This window comes from Meles meles, chromosome 14, assembly GCF_922984935.1.
Source record: "Meles meles chromosome 14, mMelMel3.1 paternal haplotype, whole genome shotgun sequence".
NCBI lineage: Eukaryota > Metazoa > Chordata > Mammalia > Carnivora > Mustelidae > Meles > Meles meles.
In genome coordinates this window covers 71,482,399-71,502,644 of record NC_060079.1, presented here as the reverse complement: position 1 = coordinate 71,502,644, position 20,246 = coordinate 71,482,399, and the positions used below count along the sequence as shown (strand labels likewise).

The following is a 20,246-nucleotide window of genomic DNA, read 5'->3' as shown; positions in this document are numbered from 1 at the left end:
AATGCGAACACAAAGGACTCTGTACTATAACACCAACGTGAAGGTACCTAATGATCTTGAACTATACAGTTAAAAATAATTAGAACGATAAATTTTCATTACATATGTTTTACCACCAATAAAAATAATAATATGCAAGACTATTAACTGAATAATTCCATTTCTATGAAGAAATACAAGAAGAAACAACACTAATGTAGGGTGATAGAGTTCTGAATGGAAATTATCTCTGGGCAGGGGTATTATCTGTGAAGAGTATACAGGATCCTACATATTGGAAATGTTGTGTATTTTGGTCTGGTGATGGACCAGAGCTCATAACAAATTTAGATGTTGCATGTACTGTGTGGTTATAGATAGTGTGTACTTGGTATCTACCACTTTCCTGTAAATATGCAATATATCAAAAGAACATAGTGGAGATAAAGAGTTTAGGAAGGAAATGGAGAGATAGCAATGGGAGTTGAAAGCTGACAGAACTCAGGAAAAAAATGTGTGTGTTGGGGGGCGGGGGAGAAGCCATTACAGCAATGAAGTTCAAACTGGAAGGAGAATCATGCTGAAAACCTAGAAAAAGTGGGGCATCCGGGGCACATGGGTGGCTCAGTCAGTTAAGTATCTGTCTTCAGCTCAGGTCATGATCCCAGGGTCCTGGGATCGAGTTCCGCATGGGCCTCCTTGCTCAGCAGGCGGCCTGCTTCTCCCTATGCCTGATGCTCCCCTTTCTTGTGTGCTCTCTCTCTCTGACAAATAAATAAATAAAATCTTAAAAAAAAAAACTTAGAATAGGAATGAGAAAAGAAAGCAAAATGAAATGAAATAAAACTTTTAAAAATTAGAATATGGGTTATGGCTACAAGGGTGTGTTAATTTTGTGATAAATCAATGAGCTGTGCATTTATGATTTGTGCAGTTTTCATAGGTATATTTTAACTCAATTAAAATATTTATTAAAATAGGGATTAGCAAGAAAGGAATGAAGGTGAAAGAAAGACAAGCAATATCCAATTATACACACAGTTCTGAGTTCCCAGTGCAAGAAATGGAAATACAGAAAGAGAACAAATGTATTAGTCAATACATAAGACAGTTCTGTAAGACAAGAGGACTTGAAACTCTACCTTTTTAAAAGATTTTATTTATGTATTTGAGAGAGAGAGTCCATGAGAGAGAGAGGGAGGCAGAGGGAGAAACAGATTCCCAATTGAGCAGGAAGCCCAAAGCAGGGCTCAATCCCAAGACCCCAGGATCCTGGCTGAGTCAAGGCAGATGCTTAACCAACTGAGCCACCCAGACACCCCTTGAATCTATACTTTCAAAGGACACATTTTGTGCCGAGAAAAATAGTCTCAGAACTGTCACTCTTGAGACATATTCAGGTGAATGTGCCAAATTCTAGGGAAAAAGAAGTAATACGACAGACAGCCAGACAGAAAGTTCAAGTCATTTATAAGAGAAGATCTGGACTGGTTTAGTCATTGCTAAGCATTCAATGCTATAAGGCAATTGAGCAAAAACTTATTTAAGGATAAAGGCCACAGATCAGTCATTTTTACCATGCCAAGAACACCAGAATACTGTTCCTATGAGTCATTCTGGAAGAAATTTTTTCTGGACTCACATATTATAGTTGCCTCTGAGAAAAATAATCACATGAAACTTCATGTCTTATTAGATCTTTTTTCCCCTTTGTTGATCCCTTTTGTCACAATCCTAAATGTCTAGTCCTTCAAACTTCTAGAAATCCTTAATTTCTAGCCCTAAATGGCTGGATTCATCACTGTCAGGAGCCCCATTATGATACCTAGCTAAAGTAATCATTGAAACTTCATTTTAAAAAGAAATGTGTTTACACAAATCGCTTATTTTTCCTAACTTTTTATTTGGACATAATTTTCCATGTAAATATTACACAGATACTCTCCCCTTCCTCCAAGCAGTCAACCTGGATTGATGGTGCCTGTGTGGACTGCATCACCCACCACCAGCCACAGGGAGGCAGGACGTGTTAAAAGTTGTGGAGAGCGGGGAGAAGGGGGGATACTTCCTAACTTCAAGGAGCCGGTATACAGACTCATACTGCTTCCTTCTGGACTTCCTTTATTATTATTATTTTTAAAAGATTTTATTTATGTATTTGACAGAGATCACAAGTAGGCAGAGAGGCTGGCAGAGAGAGAGGAAGGGAAGCACGTTCCTCATTGAGCAGAGAGCCCAATGCAGGGCTCGATCCCAGGACCCTGAGATCATGACCTGAGCTGAAGGCAGAGGCTTTAACCCAATGAGCCACCCAGGTGCCCCTCTTCACCACATTTTTTATATAGACTCTCATTTTAGTAACAAGAAGTATAGATTAAGGGGTATCAGTATGGCTTTATGGCAGGAAGGTGAAGCCGCTTTGGATAGTTTAAGCAATAAGATAATTGCATGCAACTAGATGCTTGCAAAATCACTGAAAGAGACGGGGGAGGGTATGGAGGGGAGCAGCACCAGAGTCGTGAATTTCTGGAGTTTGAGCTTCTGATAAGAAAAAAAGCCACCATTGTCTCAACCGCCCCTTTGCAGTGCTGAAAGTTGTGATTTAGACACTCTTAGGTCAGCGGCTGCCTTTAGCTACCAACGCTCTGATCTACATGGCCTTGCTTGCCAGCAAAGCGGCAGGAGAATCGCTTCTGTCTCACGTCTCTCTTTCATGTCATTCAAGAGTGTGTCTAATTGGCAGAAAACAGTTTGCTTCCAGAATATGAGCTGGAAAGGAGTCGGGAAGCCTGGTTTTTCACTCCCCAGCCTCAGCAGAGCAGGAAGGATGCATGAAGGGGTAATGAACTAATCCTGTACCCGTCTCCAATGAGAAGCGACAGTTCTGTACAAAAAACCTTCTCTAGACTCGGAATGCTGGGTGCGAGGGCTGTGACTCCCAGATCTCAGGGGTGGGGGGAGCTCAAGATGTGTGTGCCCACGTAGAAGTGCTAACCACCAGAGGTAAACCGAGCTTGGTCATCCTCGCAGGAAGTACAGTGGCCAGGGTAATCTCGTTCCAGTAGAAGTAGCCCGACCTTCGTGAATATCCAGTTGTGATAAATGAATCAGGTGGCTCCAAAGGGTGGCATGTCAAGAAACTATAAGCCCTTATTTCATTTGTGTGATCCCTTCCATCCCACCACAAAGGCCAGGACAGAGCCACCTTCCTTGACGGTTAGGCTGATTAGTTATACACATTAATGGTTTCGTTGAATTGTAAGTTGAAATTGCCACCAGGCCATTTCACTACTCAGGCCACCAGGAACCACCAAAGGGAGTTATGGGTGTTGGTGTGCAAAGCTGTGGTGGTTTCAAAATACAGACTCAGAAATCTTTGATGTTCCTCTCTTCAAAAGGCAAACCCAAGTGCTCATCCCCTTGGGTGTGAGTCAAAGCGACTTGCTTCTAATCAACAAACTTCTCTCTAAGCCCTGCTAGCACTACATCTCACAAATGTTGATAAGTTCTGTTTTTATTTAGTTCCAAATTAATTTTTTCTCTTGAGATTTCTTCTTTGAGCCATGCGCTATATAGAACTGTGTTGTTTCATCTCCAAATATCTTGAAATTTTCCAGCTATCTTTGTGCTATTGATTTCTAATTTAATTCTATTATCTGAGAACATATTTTGTATGCTTTCTATTCTTTTACATTTGTTAAGATGTGTTTGATGGCCCAGAATGTGGTCTATCTTCCTGAATGTTCCATGTGAGTTTGAGAACACGTATTCTTCTGTTGTTGGATGGAGCAGAGTTAACCATTGAACAACACAGGTTTAAACTGTGCAGGTCCATTTATACACTGAAAAAATAAGTACAGGACAGTACTGTAAATGTATTTTTCCTTCCTTATGATTTTCTTTTCTTTTCTTTCTTCTTCTTCTTCTTCTTTTTTTAGATTTTATTTATTTATTTGACAGAGAGAGGGAGTGAGAGACAGAGCACAAGCAGGGGGAGTGGTGGGGGGAGTGGCGGGAGGAGGCAGAGGCAGAAACAGACTCCCCACTGAGCAGGGAGCTTGAAGCAGAACTTGATCCCAGCACCCTGAGATCAGGACCTGAGCCAAAGTCAGATGCCCCTAAACAGTTTCATAAAATTGAATTATTTAATTATCACAGCCACTCCCTGCTGGGCTGTGCTAATTGGTATAAGAGGTTTGAAAGGATCAAGAATGTATGATTGCTGCTGTGCCAGGCCAAAGTCAACCTGTTCATTTCTTCCAACTCTGCATACATGGAGTAATGTACTGACAATGCGGAATGGGGGATACAAGTAACTCAAGTGGTGTATCATCACACACACTCTCACTCACTCACACATACCACAAAGGGTTCCAGAGTATAGACTTCGCAAAGCAATGGCCTTTCTACTTTATAATGCCTGAAAATTCTACCTAGAGATCTTTACCCATTCTACGTTAGAGGATTTTTATGGGATCTTGGATTCACTTTCAAATTTAAGCATTTTAAAATTCAACAAGTCTAAAAATCTTACCGAGGCTCTCCTAGCCCTGATGATTTCAAGTAAAAACTAAAGAAAGAAATTCACACAAATCCTTATTAAAGCATTATGATGTTTGAAGCTTTGTGCTAAATAAGGTATGGGACAGAGTTGATTGGGTGAGGGAGAAGCATTTTAGGTTAACATGTTACCACCCAGCAAAGATTCTGTAGTTTCCCCTTTCTAAGTGAAAAACCATTTTGCTGCAGCAGACACTAACATTTTGTACTCAAGGCACTCAAATTCCTCAATCTGGGCCAATCTCATGGTTGTTAAAATGATACACGCATACTTTCTGGGTTACTCCTTATTTTAAAATACTGAATTTTGTCCAATTCTCAGACAAAGTGTTCCAGTTTTAGGTTAAAAATATAGTTGGGGCCCCTGGGTGGCTCAGTCCTTAAGAGTCTGCCTTCGTCTCAGGTCATGATCCCAGGGTGCTGGGACCAAACTCGCACCGGGCTCCCTGCTCAGCGGGAGGCCTGCTTCTCCCTCTCCCCCTCCCCCTGCTTGCGTTCCCTCTCTCACTGTCTCTCTCTGTGTCAAATAAATAAATAAAATCTTTAAAAAAATATATGTATATAGTCACACTACTCGTCCCACGACATCACCTCTCTCCACGTCTGTCAAACTTTCTACCAACAGAGAACCGTGCTTTGCGTCCTGAAGTGGACGTAACGGAAGAGGACGCGGAAACCTACGTGGGATTCATCCTTGCGTGCTTGCAGGCAGAGTCCCTAACCCCGTTTTCCACGTCACTCAAACGCAGAGCTGCAGCAGAAAGCCTCTTCAAGGTTCCCTGCATCTGCAAGACTTCTGCGTTTAAAATGCATCTCTTCTTGGGAGAGAATTCGCATAAAGCACCCATAGTACATAAGCTAGTTGAGGGCCAGGCCAGCCGCAGGGTTGGACTGAATCTGGTTTCTCTTTGAAAAGCCTTCCCGGGGAGAACACCCCCGCCAGCAACAGAGCGCGCCCCGGCACCACGTGTCCGCACCAACGGCTGGATTGGCGGAGCGCATTTTAGCGCTGCGGTCTAGACGCGCACGGTCCCGCCCAGCTGCCAGACGAGCTGGGACGCGGAGAGGAAAGGCCGGAGGGAGATAGTCCAGGGGAGGGGGGCGGGAGGGGGGTGGGGGATTCCGAGGAGTCCGCGGTCGGGAGTCTGGGAGGGCCCGAAAGGCGCCAGGCCCTCCGCGCCACAACTTGCCCAAACCAGACAGGCTTCCTTTTGCGCCCTGGAAGAAGGAGCCGGCCCGCGGCTTCCCGCTCCGCTGCTCCTCGGCCTCCGTGGGCCCCGCCTGCGCCCGCAGCGCTTCTGGGGTCTGGGTCCCCAGCGTCGCCCCCGTCCGCCTGCAGCGCCCGGCGCCCGCCAAGGAGCGCGCAGCTGGGGTGAGCCAAGGCCCGGGATGCGCCTGGAGCCCTTGGGAGCCGGCGGCCGACCCGGCATCTCGGTGCCGGCGTAGCCAGGGCCTCCTCCCGCTTCCCCCGACCGCGAGCCCAGGCACTGCAGACCCCGCTGGCGTGGCTGCGGCAGCCCCCCACTGCCCGTTTCCCTTCTCCCCCGGACAGTGCCGGGGCCTCCTTGGAGCCGTGTAAGCGCCTTTGTCTGTGCGGGTTCGGCGGGCCACCCCGCGGTGAGCCCGGGACTGGAGGCGCTGCGCGGGGCTGCCGCCCAGCACCGGCAGGAGGGGCGGAGGGAACGGGAAAGCGTGCCCCCTTCTTTCCTGTTCCGGCCATCTTGGGACCGAGATTCAGCCCAGGGGCAAGGGTGGCCCCCCGAGCGGCTCTCTCTGCGCCCAGAGTGGCGGCAGCGAACGTAGATGGTCGCTCCGGCCCCGCGCGCTGCCTCCTCCTCCGACCGCAGTGGGGGCGCGCGGAGAGCCCCCCACGTTCAGCTCCAAGGGCCTGGGTCCAGAGCATGGGTGACTCTTCCTAACAGGCCAGAGGCAGAGAAAATAGGAGGGATACGGGCCGGGAGCTGACATTTACTTAACAAAACGCCGAATTCATTCAATTATTCCTTATCCACGTGTCCATTTGGCAAATTCTCAACCCTCTCTGTGCCTGAACTTTGCCAGGTGCTGAGGACATAACGGTGAGCAAGAGAAATCACAGCCCTTGTTCCCGCTGATCCTGCAGCCCAGTGGATGGAGCCCACAGTTCACAGACCTGCCAGGTCAGTATACTGACGTCCCTTACACAGGTTGGGAAACTGAGGCCTGGGGCTGACATAACTTGTTTTAGGTCGAGCAGCAAGTAAATGGAAGACTCAAACTTTGAACCTAGGTCTGTAAGTCTTTTATGCCAGCTGCAGTGAACCGTTAATAGTTCTTTTTTTCCCAAAGGCCCCTTAAAAGTTATCTGCATGTACAGTTTATGTGAAGTCATATGAAGTGTGTTCTCAATTTCTTGGATGCTTTTATGTGAATTTATTTCTAGTTCACAGTATCTGGAAAGTGCTAAAAATATTTGACATTACAACTTTGCATTAAGTTACCCTGAATTGTATTTTCTTTTCTTCTCTTCACATATCTGGCTGTTAGGAAAGAAAAAAAAATTCCTGATGGTTGTTCCAAGCAGGGACTCCCCGGTGGATTGAGGGATGTGTGGCTTTTCCTCAGCTCATTGATCCCTGTAGTAGCCACGGGCAGCACCCAAAGGACCCCAAGAATGAAAGGCCTGTGGCCTTCAAGTTGCTGCTAGAGATATTTAGCCTCTCCATATAAAAGAATGCAGCTGCCACACAACTTCTTAAGGTAAAACTTGATGGTCCAAAGCTGATGGGTCATGTTCCCTTCCATATAATTTTTTTTTTAACCTTCACATTTTGAGAGTGTATCCATTTGGAAAGACAAGTAAAGTATTACTGTCTGGGGAAATTTCCTTGATTTGTACTTCTATCAGTATCTTATATTTAGGTGGGCAACTCATAGAGGAAGAAAGACCCATTTTAAAAAAGGGTCTTGGGTACAAGGAATTGAGAAAAGGTGACATCAAATATAATGAGCTACTAAATTTTAAAAAAGGGTCTTGGGTATAAGGAATTGAGAAAAGGTGCCATCAAATATAATGAGCTACTAATTTAATTTTTTAAACTATTTCATTGCGGTATAATAAACAAATGCTCCCTTCATCGTCAATGTCCAATTCGATAAATTTTGATAAATGTGTGTACGAGGTAATCAACAGACAACACAACGAAAGTACAGAATGTTCCTGTTACACCGCAAAAGTGTCTTTCTGCTCTTTTGCAGCTAATTTCCCTCCATCCCATTTAATTTTACAGTTTTGTTGCTTAACGTTTTTTAAGTTGTGTGTAAAAGATGAGGATAAATAGCATTTCTAATCTCAAAACCTAGGGCGAGGGCAGGAGTCAATAACCAGAGGCTGGCAGCTGGGACGGAGAGTGCGGGGCGGGAGGTGGGGGGGATGTGGCTGTCCACTCCTTAGGAACAGGGGAGTGTCAGCCCCAGAGCCAGGGAGGGTAGTGGCCCAGGGGGCCAGCGCCCAGGAGATCCCCTCTCCGGGTGGACGAGCGCGCTCAACCACGAGGTCTTCTCTGGTCCCGCAGGGTCCAGGGCGCACGCTGACCGCTCCGGGGCAGGCGCGCCCTTCGCTCCAGGTGCCGGCGGGGGCGCTGCCATAGCAACGGCCTGGACGCCCGGACCTTAGGCCGCCGCCGCCGCGGGAGACCCGGCCCTCTCCGGCTCCCGAGGGGTGGGGCGGCGGCGGCCGGGGAGGCGGCCCGGGCCGGGTAGACGGGACCGCCCCCTCCTCGGATGCCGGCGGAGGCGGCGTTTTTGCTACCAAGCATGGTAAGAGCGGTGAGATCGGGCTGCCGGGGCATGTGGGGCTGGCGGGGGCCGCGGCTCCCGAGACTCCCAGTCCCCCCCCCACCGCCACGCTGTCTCCTTCCCGCAGCCCTTCCAGAAGCACGTCTACTATCCGCTGGCCAGCGGCGGCCTGGAGGGCCCCGACGCCCCCGCAGCTGCCTCGGGCGCGCGCTCCGCGATGGCCAGTGGCCCCTACAGCGCGGCGTCGGGCCCCCTGCCCTTCTTCCAGTTCCGGCCGCGGCTGGAGAGCGTGGACTGGCGGCGGCTGAGCGCCATCGACGTGGACAAGGTGGCGGGGGCGGTGGACGTGCTGACGCTGCAGGAGAACATCATGAACATCACCTTCTGCAAGCTGGAGGACGAGAAGTGCCCGCACTGCCAGTCGGGGGTGGACCCGGTGCTGCTGAAGCTCATCCGCCTGGCGCAGCTCACCATCGAGTACCTGCTGCACTCCCAGGAGTTCCTCACGTCGCAGCTGCGCGGCCTGGAGGAGCGCCTGCGCCTGAGCGTGGCCGAGAGCGAGCAGAGCCACAAGCTCCTCGCCAAGCAGGCGGGGGAGATGAAGCTCCTCAAGGAAGAGTGTAAACGCAGGAAGAAGATGATCTCGACCCAGCAGCTGATGATCGAGGCCAAAGCCAGCTATTACCAGGTGGGACCGCGCGTTGTGACTCCAGTTCATAATCCAGTAAAAAAACCCTCGGTCCCCACCGGCCAGGATATGGAGAGCCCTTTCCTAGATCACTGCTCCCCCCCCCCTTTTTCCCCCAATAGTTAAGCAAAATAGTAATTGTACCCAACAGGTGACATGGTTCATTACCTTCCGTAGACGACCACGGGATTAATAATTAAACAGTGCCCACGTGCTTTACTGAAGCCATCTAAATGCTGGTTTGAGAAACTGCGTCCTCCTAATCGATGGAATGAAAATTAAACCTTTTACAAACTGCTGTTGAGGTCTGCCCCAGATGAGGTGGTTTGATGAAACTTGTGGGCGTTTTATTTCAAAATATTTTCAAACGTAGGGAAAGGTTGTAAGAATAGCGCAGGGAACTTCATAAACCCCTCACCCAAATTCTCCGGTTATGAACATTTGCTACATTTGCTGTATGTCCTCGGTATCTATATACATACTATCATTTTTAACCATCTGACAGTGAGTTTCAGACTCCTGAGTATTTCAGTGTGTGTATTTCCGAAGAATAAGAACACTGCCTACCATAACAATATTAGTGATATAAGACAACAGTGTGTTTTGATTGAACGGGTAGTACTTAAAATATATTTTATTACTGAAACAACAGGATTTAAAAAAGTAAAACCTCTTGCTTTTCTGCTTTTAATCTCTATTATGGATTAGACATTGAGCTCAAGATAAATATTGTAATTTTTTAGTATAACAGAAATCAATGTACTTGTTTTTTTTATCAACAATGTTTGATCAAGGTATCTTTGGTAAAGATATTAAAGTAAGCAACAGGCTGACAAGACTGATTTCATTCCGACACTGTAATCACTTTGGCTAAATATGAGTTAAAAGGTCTCAGTGAATGGGACGCCTGGCTGGTTCAGTTGGTAGAGTGTGGGACTCTTGATCTTGGGGTCATGAGTTCCAGCTCCATGGTGGGAGTGGAGTTTATTAAAAAAAAAAAAAAAAAAGCCTCAGTGGGCTTAGGTACTAATGGTGTGAGTGATTGCAGAAGACTGGCCAGAGGCACAGATAATGGTGTGGTTCATAGTGCTTAGGGCTAACCCACAGGAGCCTTGGGAGAAGTGTACTTAAAATAGGCGAACAGTTGGGACACCAGAGTGGCTCAGTCGTTAAGCGGCTGATTTCGGCTCAGGTCATGATCCCAGGGTCCTGGGATCGAGTTCCGCATTTGGCTCTCTGCTCAGTGGAAAGCCCGTTTCTCCCACTCCCTCTGCCTGCTGCTGCCTCTGCTTGTGCGCCCGCTCTCTCTCTGTGTCAAATAAATAAATAAAATCCTTAAAAAAAAAATAGGTGAACAGTTAGGAGAGAATATCATTAGAAAGTCTTAGTGGTTAGCCTTGGGTACACAACCCTGAGGTATAACCCTCAAATAACAACTGGTGTTGCTCATTGACTATTTGTTTCATAAATTTATTTATAAATAGTGTTGATATGGCCTTTAGTAAATGTATTTATTATACAATGAATGGAATGGATTCTGTTTAGACGTTAAAAATAGTTCAGCTTGGGGCACTAGAGTGGCTCAGTTGGTTGAGCACCATACTCCTGGTTTGGGCTCTGGTCATGATCTCGGGGATCTTAAAATTGAGCCCTGCATCAGGCTCTGCACTGGGTGGGGAGTCTGTTGAGATTCTCCAGCCTGCGTGAGCACACACACGCTCTCTCTCTCTCTTTTTCCCTCAAATAAATAAATGAATCTTTAAAAAAAATATTTTAGCTTTGGCAGTAATCCGTGAAATGTTAAAACCTATAACATACAGACATTTTAGATTAATGAACGTTTTTTCATTCTTTTAGTTCCCATAGCCAGAGCTGTTAGTAAAGATTTTCAAGTGTGAATGAGATACATGAATAAGGGTAATGGCTCATTTTTATGGAGTGACACCTGCCGGCTCGGCCGCTCAGCAGACTCCCTGAATGACAATGTCAGGTGTATGATGTGCCCAGGTGTGACCATGAAAAAGGAGAGGAGACCAGACCACTTTTTCCTACTCAGTGTAGTATAAATACGCTCTGCTGTTTTGGGGGGCTCTTGATGGTGTCTTTGAGCAGTTAAGCCCTGTAGGGTGACAGTCCTAGACTTAGACTTGGTGGATTTAAATCCAAAGTATTCCACCATGCAAGTCATGTAACACCTAGACCTCCGTTTCCTCATCTGGAAAACGAGAATGGTGGTGGCAGGGATACCTTTTAGGGCTATTCTGAGAATTCCATGAGATAGTGCATGTGTGGCATGAGGAGGTCGGAGTAAACGGCATCTGACATATGCATGTGGATTTCTCTTGGTAATGAACATGGCAACCTGTGATCTCTGCAAATCTTTACATCTTTCCTGGGAGCTGAATATGGTTGCTGTGCTGACGCCGTGAGAATCAGTGACTCCGGGAGGGGAAGTCAAGACTGCTGCTAAGAAAAGTTGATGTGTAAACTAGCCTTGGGTTCTAAGGTGTTACAATTATTTTAACTTCAGGTTCCTGTGTTTGGGGATATTTGGCCTATGATAAAATTTACAGAAATGCAATTGATTTTGTTGAAAAAGCTATTGGACCTTCCCCTCAGTCATTAAATTTTGTTTAAGTAGAGACCACCAACAGCTGGAGAAGTCTCGTGGCCATGGGTAAAGGCCAGTGCGTACCAATGATCTGTCTATCAAATTATTTTTTTGATTAAAAATATAAAAATACTGGGGTGCCTGAGTGGCTCAGCAGGTTAAGCCTCTGCCTTGGGCTCAGGTCATGATCTCAGGGTCCTGGGATTGAGCCCCGTATCGGGCTCTCTGCTCAGCATGGAGCCTGCTTCCTCCTCTCTCTCTGCCTGCCTCTCTGCCTACTTGTGATCTCTGTCTGTCAAATAAATAAATAAAATTTAAAAAAAAAATTTAAAAATACCAATGAGTCATAACAGGACTTAGACTCATTCTAAGAAGAACTTTTGTTCTCGTAATGCAAAGACTTAGATTCCTCTCCATGCTTTAGCACCCCAGGCAGATTTGGGAATCTGCAGTGAATTTCTGACCCTCATTGCAGTTTTTCAGTGTTTTGGAGTTGGAGAGAATGTTAGGGGTAGCAAAAGCATGCATTTTGCAGTCAGAGAGACATAGTTTAAAATATGTCTCTGATAATGCTATGACCTCATTCATTCCCCATGCACCTCCCCCCCAACCAACCTGCTCAGCGGGGAGCCTGCTTCTCCCTCTGCCTGCCTCTCCCTCCCCCTGCTCGTGCACACGCTCTTTATCCATCTCTTTCTCTTTCTCATAAATAAATAAAATCTTTCAAAAACAATAAAATTTTTTAAAAATCACCAAGGTCATCTAGGTTTTCTCCTATGTTGTCTTTTAGGAGTTTCGTAGTTTCACATTTTACATTTAGGTTTGTGATCCATTTTGAGTTAAATTTTGGGAAAGATGTGAAGTCTGTGCTGATGTTCATTTGTTTTTTTTCGCGTGTGGATGTCCAGTTGTTCCAGCACCATTGTTGAAGAAACTATCTTTGCGCCATTGTATTGTTTTCTCTCCATTGTCAAAGATCAGGTGATGATATTCACATGGGTTTGTCTCTGGGCTCTCTCTTCTGCTCCATGGATCTGTTCATCGGTTCTTTAGCTAGGACTAAATCACTGTCTTGATTATTGTAGCTTTAAGTAGTGAGTCTCAAAGTTGAGAAATTTCAGTCCTTCAACTTTGTCCTTCTCCTTCAATTCTGTGTTGACTATTCTGGGTTTTTTTTAGCAAACTTTAGAATGAGTTTGCTGCTATTCACAAATCACTTGCTGGGATTTGGATTGGGATTGCTTTGCATCTAAAGATCAAATTAGGGAGAATTATTGACAATAACGAGTCTTCTTATCCATGAACATGGATATTCATTTATTTAGTTCTTCTTTGATTCGTTCTTCAGAACTTTGAAGCTTTCCTCATATAGATCTTATACATATTTTTTTGGATTCACACCTAAGTTCTCATTTTGGGGGGGATGCTAATGTAAATGGTGGTCTGTTTTTAATTTCAAATTCCACTTTTTCATTACTGGAATATAGGAAAGTTGGCTTTAGTATATTAACATTATATCCTACAACTTTGGTATACTTTGTTATTAGTTCTAAGGTTTTTTTTTGGTCAGTTCTTTTAGATTTTCTATATACATTAGTGTCATCTGCAAACAAAGAAAATTCTGTGTCTTCCTTCCTAGGCTGTATTTTTTTTTTTTTTTGTATTTGTTATTTCCTTTTCTTGCTGTATTACATTAGCAACGACTTCCAGTACAATGTCTGTCCCTACAAGCTTATAGGTGGTGGTTTGCCCTATGTCTTCTCCTCTTATGGATCCAAGAAGACTTGTTGATTTTTTAATCTGTTCAGCTTTTTACTTATTGTTAGTATGGAATGGCAACTTTCAAGTTGTTCAAACTGAAAGTCTTCTAACTTTGTTTTGGTGTTTTTGTCATGTGAAAGTTCTTCATCATTTTTTAATTTTAATTTTTATTTTTACTTTAAAGATTTTATTTATTTACTTGAGAGAGAGAGACAGCTTGCAGAGAGAGCATGAGTGGGGGAGGGGTGGAGAGAGGGAGAATCAGAATCCCCACTGAACAGGGAGCCCCAGTATGAGGCTCAATCCCAGAACCCTGGGATCATGACCTGAGCCAAAGGGAGACCCTTAATGGACTGAGCCACCCAGGCACCCCAGAAGTTTTTCATCTTGATGCAGTCACAATGTCAGGCTTTTCTTTTGGGAGTAGGAACCCCTTCTTACCCAGAGCTCATGGCTTTCCTGTATTATTCAAATAGCTAAAATACCTATTTTCCATTTTCAGAAATTAAAAGCCCCATATTCGAGGTTTCTTCGTCCTTTCCTTTCTCCAGGGTTGTGCACAGCGTTAGAGCCCACACTGACCCCTGAGTCAGGAGGACAGTCCATAAAGTATTGTGAGGAAACTCAAGCAGTCATCAGCAGCAGAGAAGGCTGGAAAGACACGTTCAAGTTTCCCTGAAACACGATGCCAGGAAATAGAAATTTCCTGGTTCCCAAGGTTCCCTGAAACACGATGCCAGGAAATAGAAAACCCTGCGGGTTTTCTGGGAAAGAGAATCAGAGCTTGCCATGTCGGTTTCCTGGTTCAGGGTAAGGCAACACTGTGTGCCAGTAGAACAGGTTAATAGCACATTGGAGATGAAACTGCAGAATCCAGACTGGGAGAAACTCCATAGGACACATGTTTCAGTTTCTTTGGCAAGCAAATTGCAAGGAAAAAGAGAGAAGGAGGGTCAACTTCTAGATCAAAAGAGAGTTGAGAGACATGATGAGACATTGCAGGATATGGCCTTATGTGGATCCTGATTCAAAACAAAACACTGTAACATTTTTTTTTCCTAAGGCAGTATGTGAAATATTGGAGAAAAATAATATTTTTAAGGTGTTGAAATTAAGGAATTAATTTTCACATTTTATTTTTATTTTTTTTTAAGATTTTATTTATTTATTTGACAGAGAGAGATCACAAGTAGGCAGAGAGGCAGGCAGAGAGAGAGGGAGAAGCAGGCTCCCCGCTGAGTAGAGAGCCAGATGCAGGGCTTGATCTCAAGGCCCCGAGACCATGACTGCAGCCCAAGGCAGAGGCTTAACCCACTGAGCCACCCAGGCGCCCCTAATTTTCACATTTTAAAAGGTGGAATAATACTATTATGACCGTGTTAAAAGCAAGCCCTTTTAGAGATAGACTCTGAAATACTAAGAAATGAAAATATTTAATATTCACGGTTTAATTCAGGGTAATACAGGTACGATGAAACAAGTTGAATTTTTGCTTAAAATTTTGAATCAATGTTAAAGTGGAAAATGGAGATATTGGTAGCACTGATTTTTTTTTTTTCCCAGTAAAATTTATTTAGGAAGCTAAACATTTCTAAGCATGTGTTCAGTCATTTATTAATGCTGGGCTGGGGATAATGCTATGAGTAAGATAGACAAGAGCCCATGGCATCAGGAATAGGATGTTCTGGAACCCAGAGGCATTGGGCAGGAGACAGTAAACAAGTGAAGTGTGTACATGTGGAAATAGGAACGGGTGAGATGTGCGATGTTGAAAATAAGACAGCGGGATGGGACGGTGACTGGCAGGAGGACTGCCCGCAAGGGTCTGGTTGGGGATTCGCCATTCATTTGTGTGGAAGATGCTTCAGGGAAGGTCAAGAAGGAGCCAGCGGGGAAGGTCTAGGGAAGATTCAGGCAGAGGTTGAAGTTGACCTGCTTGAGGGACAGAGAGAAGACGGGCATGGCTGGAGTGTCCCGAGCAAGTTGGTGACCTGCTAGGAATCACCTGTCTAACGGAAGCCACAACCGGGGTTCCTGGAAGCACCAGGATGAGCCACCGGGGCTGCCCAGAGATAGTTTTCACTGTCTGGGGACAGCACCCTGGTTTACAGTTGTCCTTTTAGTCCTGCTTTTACATATCCTTACGGGGATTAGAAAATTCCCCAGACGTGGTGCTTTAGGGACCCCAATTTCTTTTTTAAAGATTTTATTTATTTATTTGACCGACAGAAATCACAAGTAGGCAGAGAGGCAGGCAGAGAGAGAGGAGGAAGCAGGCTTTCGGCTGAGCAGAGAGCCCGACGCAGGGCTCAATCCCAGGACCCTGGGATCATGACCTGAGCCGAAGGCAGAGGCTTAACCCACTGAGCCACCCAGGAGCCCCAGGGACCCCAATTTTAATGGAGCTTAGGTGGGAGGACACTGGTGACCCTGGGATTTGCTGCTCTCTCCTTTTCAGTGCCATTTCTGTGACAAGGCCTTTATGAACCAAGCTTTCCTACAAAGTCATATTCAGCGGCGCCACCCCGAAGACTCTCACCTCGGTAAGTCACGGGCTCGACCTCAAAGAGCGGTTTTTCTTCGGGTCCCTGCTTTTTCTCAGGGAGACGTGGTCCAGCGCATCTCTCAGTCCTTTGACAAGAAAGTATCATAGTCTTTGTTCATTCGTTAAGGAACGCTTGAGCCCCGACTTCGTGCCGTGCATGGCGCCAGGCATGGGGGAGACGCACTCACACAAATAAACGAGTGGTTCTTTGCAGATGTGGCAGGTGCAACAAAGAAAATAAAACAGGAGGATGGGCTGGGGGTGGTCGGCAAAGGTTCCCTGAAAAGATGCTAGTTGACCGCAGGCGGAATGGTGAGGAGGGGCCCAGTCTGGGGAAAATCTGGAAAATGAATATCCCAGGCAAAGGGAGCGACGATTGTCGTCGGGGTAGGCGGTGGGGATGAGGGAGAGGCAGCACGGGCACGTTTGAGGAACAGATAGAAGGTTAGGGGAGTAGAGGGAACAAGGCAGTAGGGGGCGGGGCGTTGGAGGGGCGGAAGCTGGGTCACGTGGGACGTAGAGGACACACCCCCTTGCCCCCCAACCAGGCTGGCCAGGAGTGTGAGTAGCTCCTGGTGGAAAGCATAGCGGCCGTGGTGGAAGCAGGTGAAAGAGTTGGGGGGTGGGGGCGCCAGAGTAGCCCAGGCGAGTGACATGGCAGCGGGACCGGGATGGTACCAGGAAGACCAGAGACGTGAAGATGGAGAGGACGTGTTCCACAAAGAGACCGCAGAAGCGTGTGACTCGGCGTGAGAGCAAGAGATAAAGAAAGACAGTGCTGGGGTTTTGTCCTAGATGTTTGGGTGAATGGCGGCCGTATTGACTCAGATGGGGACCTAGGGGCGGAATTGGATTGAGGAAGGAAGGAGAATGAGAGTTCGTGTTGGTCAGCGTGAGCTTGAGTCACACGTACAATCGCCATCCAGGTGGAGATGTGGGGGGTCTAGAGGTCAAGGGAGAGGCCCGGGCTGCAGAGCTGGTCTGGACGAGCTCACCTAGATAGGAAAGGGAAAACAGCCGAGGACCAGGCCTAAGGCTTTTCCAACATGGGGAGCTCAGGAAGCACAGCTGAGGGCAGTGAGAAGTAGTTAACGGAGGCAGGAGGGAGAGCTGGGAGTGTGTTGTCATGGAAACCAAGGGAAACATGGGTTTCAGGAGGGAGGCAGTGGTCAGTATATTGAAAGTTCCTGAGGCACAGAGTGAGGTGAAGACCAAGGATTGGTTATTGCTGTTGCGACGGCTGCTGCTGACCTTGACATAGCAGCTTCAGTGGATTGGTGGGGACAAAAGCCCAGAGGGAGTGAGCCGAGCTGAGAGCCAGGTGAGCAGGTGGTCAGTAACATTTGCTGGGAGGGACAGCAAGAGACATGAGCATTGTCTGGAGCGAGATGTGGAACCAAGGGAAAATTTTTATTTCCGTTGATGTGGGAGATACGAGAGTGTGTTTGGGTCCTTGATGTGAATTAACTATGGATAGAGGGGGAAATTAAAGAAGCAAGAGAGGGCAGGGGTTCTGTGGCTTATCCAGGAATAAATGTTCTTAAGGTAAAATAAATGCCAGGCCTCATTTCTCCATGAGCAGACAAAGCATTCTGCTGACTGCCTGTAGACCGGTAACCCACAGAAATTCTCATTATGGTCTTAAATGCTTTTAGCATCTAAATGTGTGTGCTGCTAGCTTGTTCCTAAGTGCTTGCTCTAGTCTCCTTTTTGGGCCAGTCTGTTTCCATTCCTGCCTATTTCAGACAAATAGATTTATTTAAGAAATAGCTAAGCTTTATATAAACAATAACAACAGCCGAAAATTCCATTTGTAAATCCTGGACACCTGATAAGAGTTTAGCAGTGTATTGGAGAAATTGAGAAGATTAAGTATTTTAATTAAGCTACCATTCTTCAGTGTGAAACTGACCTTCTTTCTCTTCTGTTTCAGTATCTTATTCTATCTCATACTCGTTTCAGAGAGTGGTTCAGACTCTGAAATGAGTATTATTTCTTCAGGTCATCTTTGAGATTCTGACTTTCTACTTTGGTTTCCATACCTTTCATGTCTACACTCACAGACACATGTATATCCATTCAGTCATGTGCACATCTTCATGTAAGTACATGTACATAATAAGTACCTTCCCTTCACTTGTTGCTTCCTTTTACGACCTTTTGGTACCTCGTTTGGGCCCTGTGGACAGCATATGGCCCCAGTTTGCATTCTGAATACCAGCCTCTGCTTGTCTTAGCACCGATGGGGTTCTCAGGAGAGTGTGTGGTGGGAGCCAGAAGGACAGTGACCGTAGAGATTTCCAATATGGCGCTACCTGTCGTGGAAGCTATTGACTTCCCTTCTCTTGAGACTGGCATCTCCAAGAAGAGCTCAGGATTATTCTTTGTTACCATTAGCTTTCCCTGAACGGGCTCTCACACTGTCTCTGGAGGATAATTCAACACAGTGGCTGAAATAATCTGCTACAAGTAATTCAGCCCCCCATAAGGTGAAGGGCTGCAAGTAAACAATCACGAGCAAAAATTGGCTCGCATGGCATGAAAAAGTAGTAGGAGCCCAAGGCAGAGCACTTTCCTTTGTCTTTGTCTTATCAATGAGGCTGTACCCCATAAGTTTTCAGCTAGGTGTCCGAAGAGGTGGTATTTTAACTGCATATTTCTGTTGCAACAGAGTATAAGAAAAAGGCACAGACTGATAAGCTCCAGAGTGAGATTGACATGCTCAAGGAGCAGCTGCAGCTCACCAGGTCTCAGCTGGAGGCTGCCCAGCACGCCCACGCCGTCAGGTTCTCCAAGGTAAGGTACTGAGTTCTGAACCGGTGGGATGTTGGGAAGGACCCATATGAGTTCCTTTGAAACGTTTGGTGGAATTGACAAGTGAAGCCCTCTGGTCCCGGGCTTTTCTTTGTTGGGAGGTGTTTGATTAATGATTCAATGCCCTGACTCATTATTGGTCTGTTCAGATTTCTTATTTTTCTCACGATTCAATCTTGGTAGGTTGCCTGTTTCTAGGCATTTATCCGTTTCTTTGAGACTGTCCAATTTGTTGGCATGCAACTGTACGCAGTAGATATTACCATCCTTTGTAATCCATAGTGTCGGTTGTAATGTCTCTTCTTTCCTTTATAATTTACCTGAGTCCTTTTTCGGTTTGTCTAGCTAAAAGTTTGTCAGTTTTGTTTATCTTTTCCAAAAAAACCCAACTCTCAGTTTTGTTCATCTTTCCTATTGTTTTTCTATTCTTTATTTTATTATTTATGCTCTATTCTTTATGTTTCCTTCTGCTAACTTTGAGTTTTTAATTTTTTTCCCCTAGATCTTGAGGTGTGAAGTTAGATTATTTATTTGAGATTTCTTTTTTTCTTGCCGTAGGCATTTTTAGCTGTAAACTTTCCTCTTAGAACTGCTTTTGCTGCACCCTGTACGTTTTGGTACGTTGTGTTTCCATTTTCGTTTATCTCAAGATATTTTTGACATCCCTTTTGATTCCTTCTTTGATCCATTGGTTGTTCAGGAGTGTATTGTTTAATTTCCATATATTTGTAGATGTTCCAATTTTCCTCCTGTTACTGATTTCTAGTTTCATACCATTGTGGTCAGAAAAGATACTTGACATAATTTTAGTCATCTTGAGTTTGGTAAGACTTGTTTTGTGACCTAACGTGTAATCTATCCTGTTCCATGTGCACTGAAAAGAATGTGAATTCTGCTGCTGTTGGATAGTGTATGTCTGTTGGGTCCATTTTGTATGTAGTGTTGTTCAGACCTGTGTTTCCTTGTTGATTTTGTGTTTGGATGGCCTGTCTAAGGGGTATTAAAGTCCTCTATGATTACCGTGTTGCTGTTTATTTCTCGTTTTTCTTTTGTTAGTATATGCCTTATAAATTTGGTGCTACAATATTGGATACATAAATATTTACAATTCTTATATCTTCTTGATGATTGGTCTCTTTAATATTGTATTATAACCTTCTTTGTCTCTTGAGATCTCTCTCTCACTTTTTTTTTTTAATGTAGGCATTTGCAGCTATAAATTTCCCTCTGAGCACTGCTTTGACTTCTTCTTTTTTTTTATTTTCAGTATGTTGTGTTTTAATTTTTATTCATCTCAAAGTATTTTCTACTCATCCTAGTGAGTTTTTCTTTGGCCCACTGGTTGCTTAAGAGTACATTGTTTAATTTTCAAGTATTCATGAATTTTTCAGTTTTTCTTCTGTTATTAATTTCTGGCTTCATTCTGTCGTGGTTGGGAATACACTTAGCATGATATCAGTCTTTTAGAATTTATTGAGAATCTTTTATGCCCTAACGTATGGTCTATCCTG

At 45.2% G+C, this 20,246-nt stretch overlaps 1 protein-coding gene across 3 annotated transcripts in view; it reads left to right on the top strand.

The window, feature by feature from the left end:
- The first annotated feature begins 5,617 nt into the window (after positions 1-5,617).
- Positions 5,618-20,246, top strand: part of DZIP1 (DAZ interacting zinc finger protein 1) — a 50,686-nt gene continuing 36,057 nt past the window's right edge. For 2 of the 3 annotated variants that reach the window (XM_045978318.1, XM_045978316.1), the window contains exons 1-7: positions 5,618-5,911; positions 6,601-6,698; positions 7,066-7,278; positions 8,094-8,337; positions 8,444-9,004; positions 15,835-15,919; positions 18,593-18,717. In XM_045978318.1, the coding sequence (XP_045834274.1) occupies positions 8,302-8,337; positions 8,444-9,004; positions 15,835-15,919; positions 18,593-18,717 (807 nt within the window). In that variant the 5' untranslated portion in view covers positions 5,618-5,911; positions 6,601-6,698; positions 7,066-7,278; positions 8,094-8,301. The remainder of the gene's footprint in view (positions 5,912-6,600; positions 6,699-7,065; positions 7,279-8,093; positions 8,338-8,443; positions 9,005-15,834; positions 15,920-18,592; positions 18,718-20,246) is intronic. The other variant, XM_045978317.1, reaches the window with a different exon arrangement.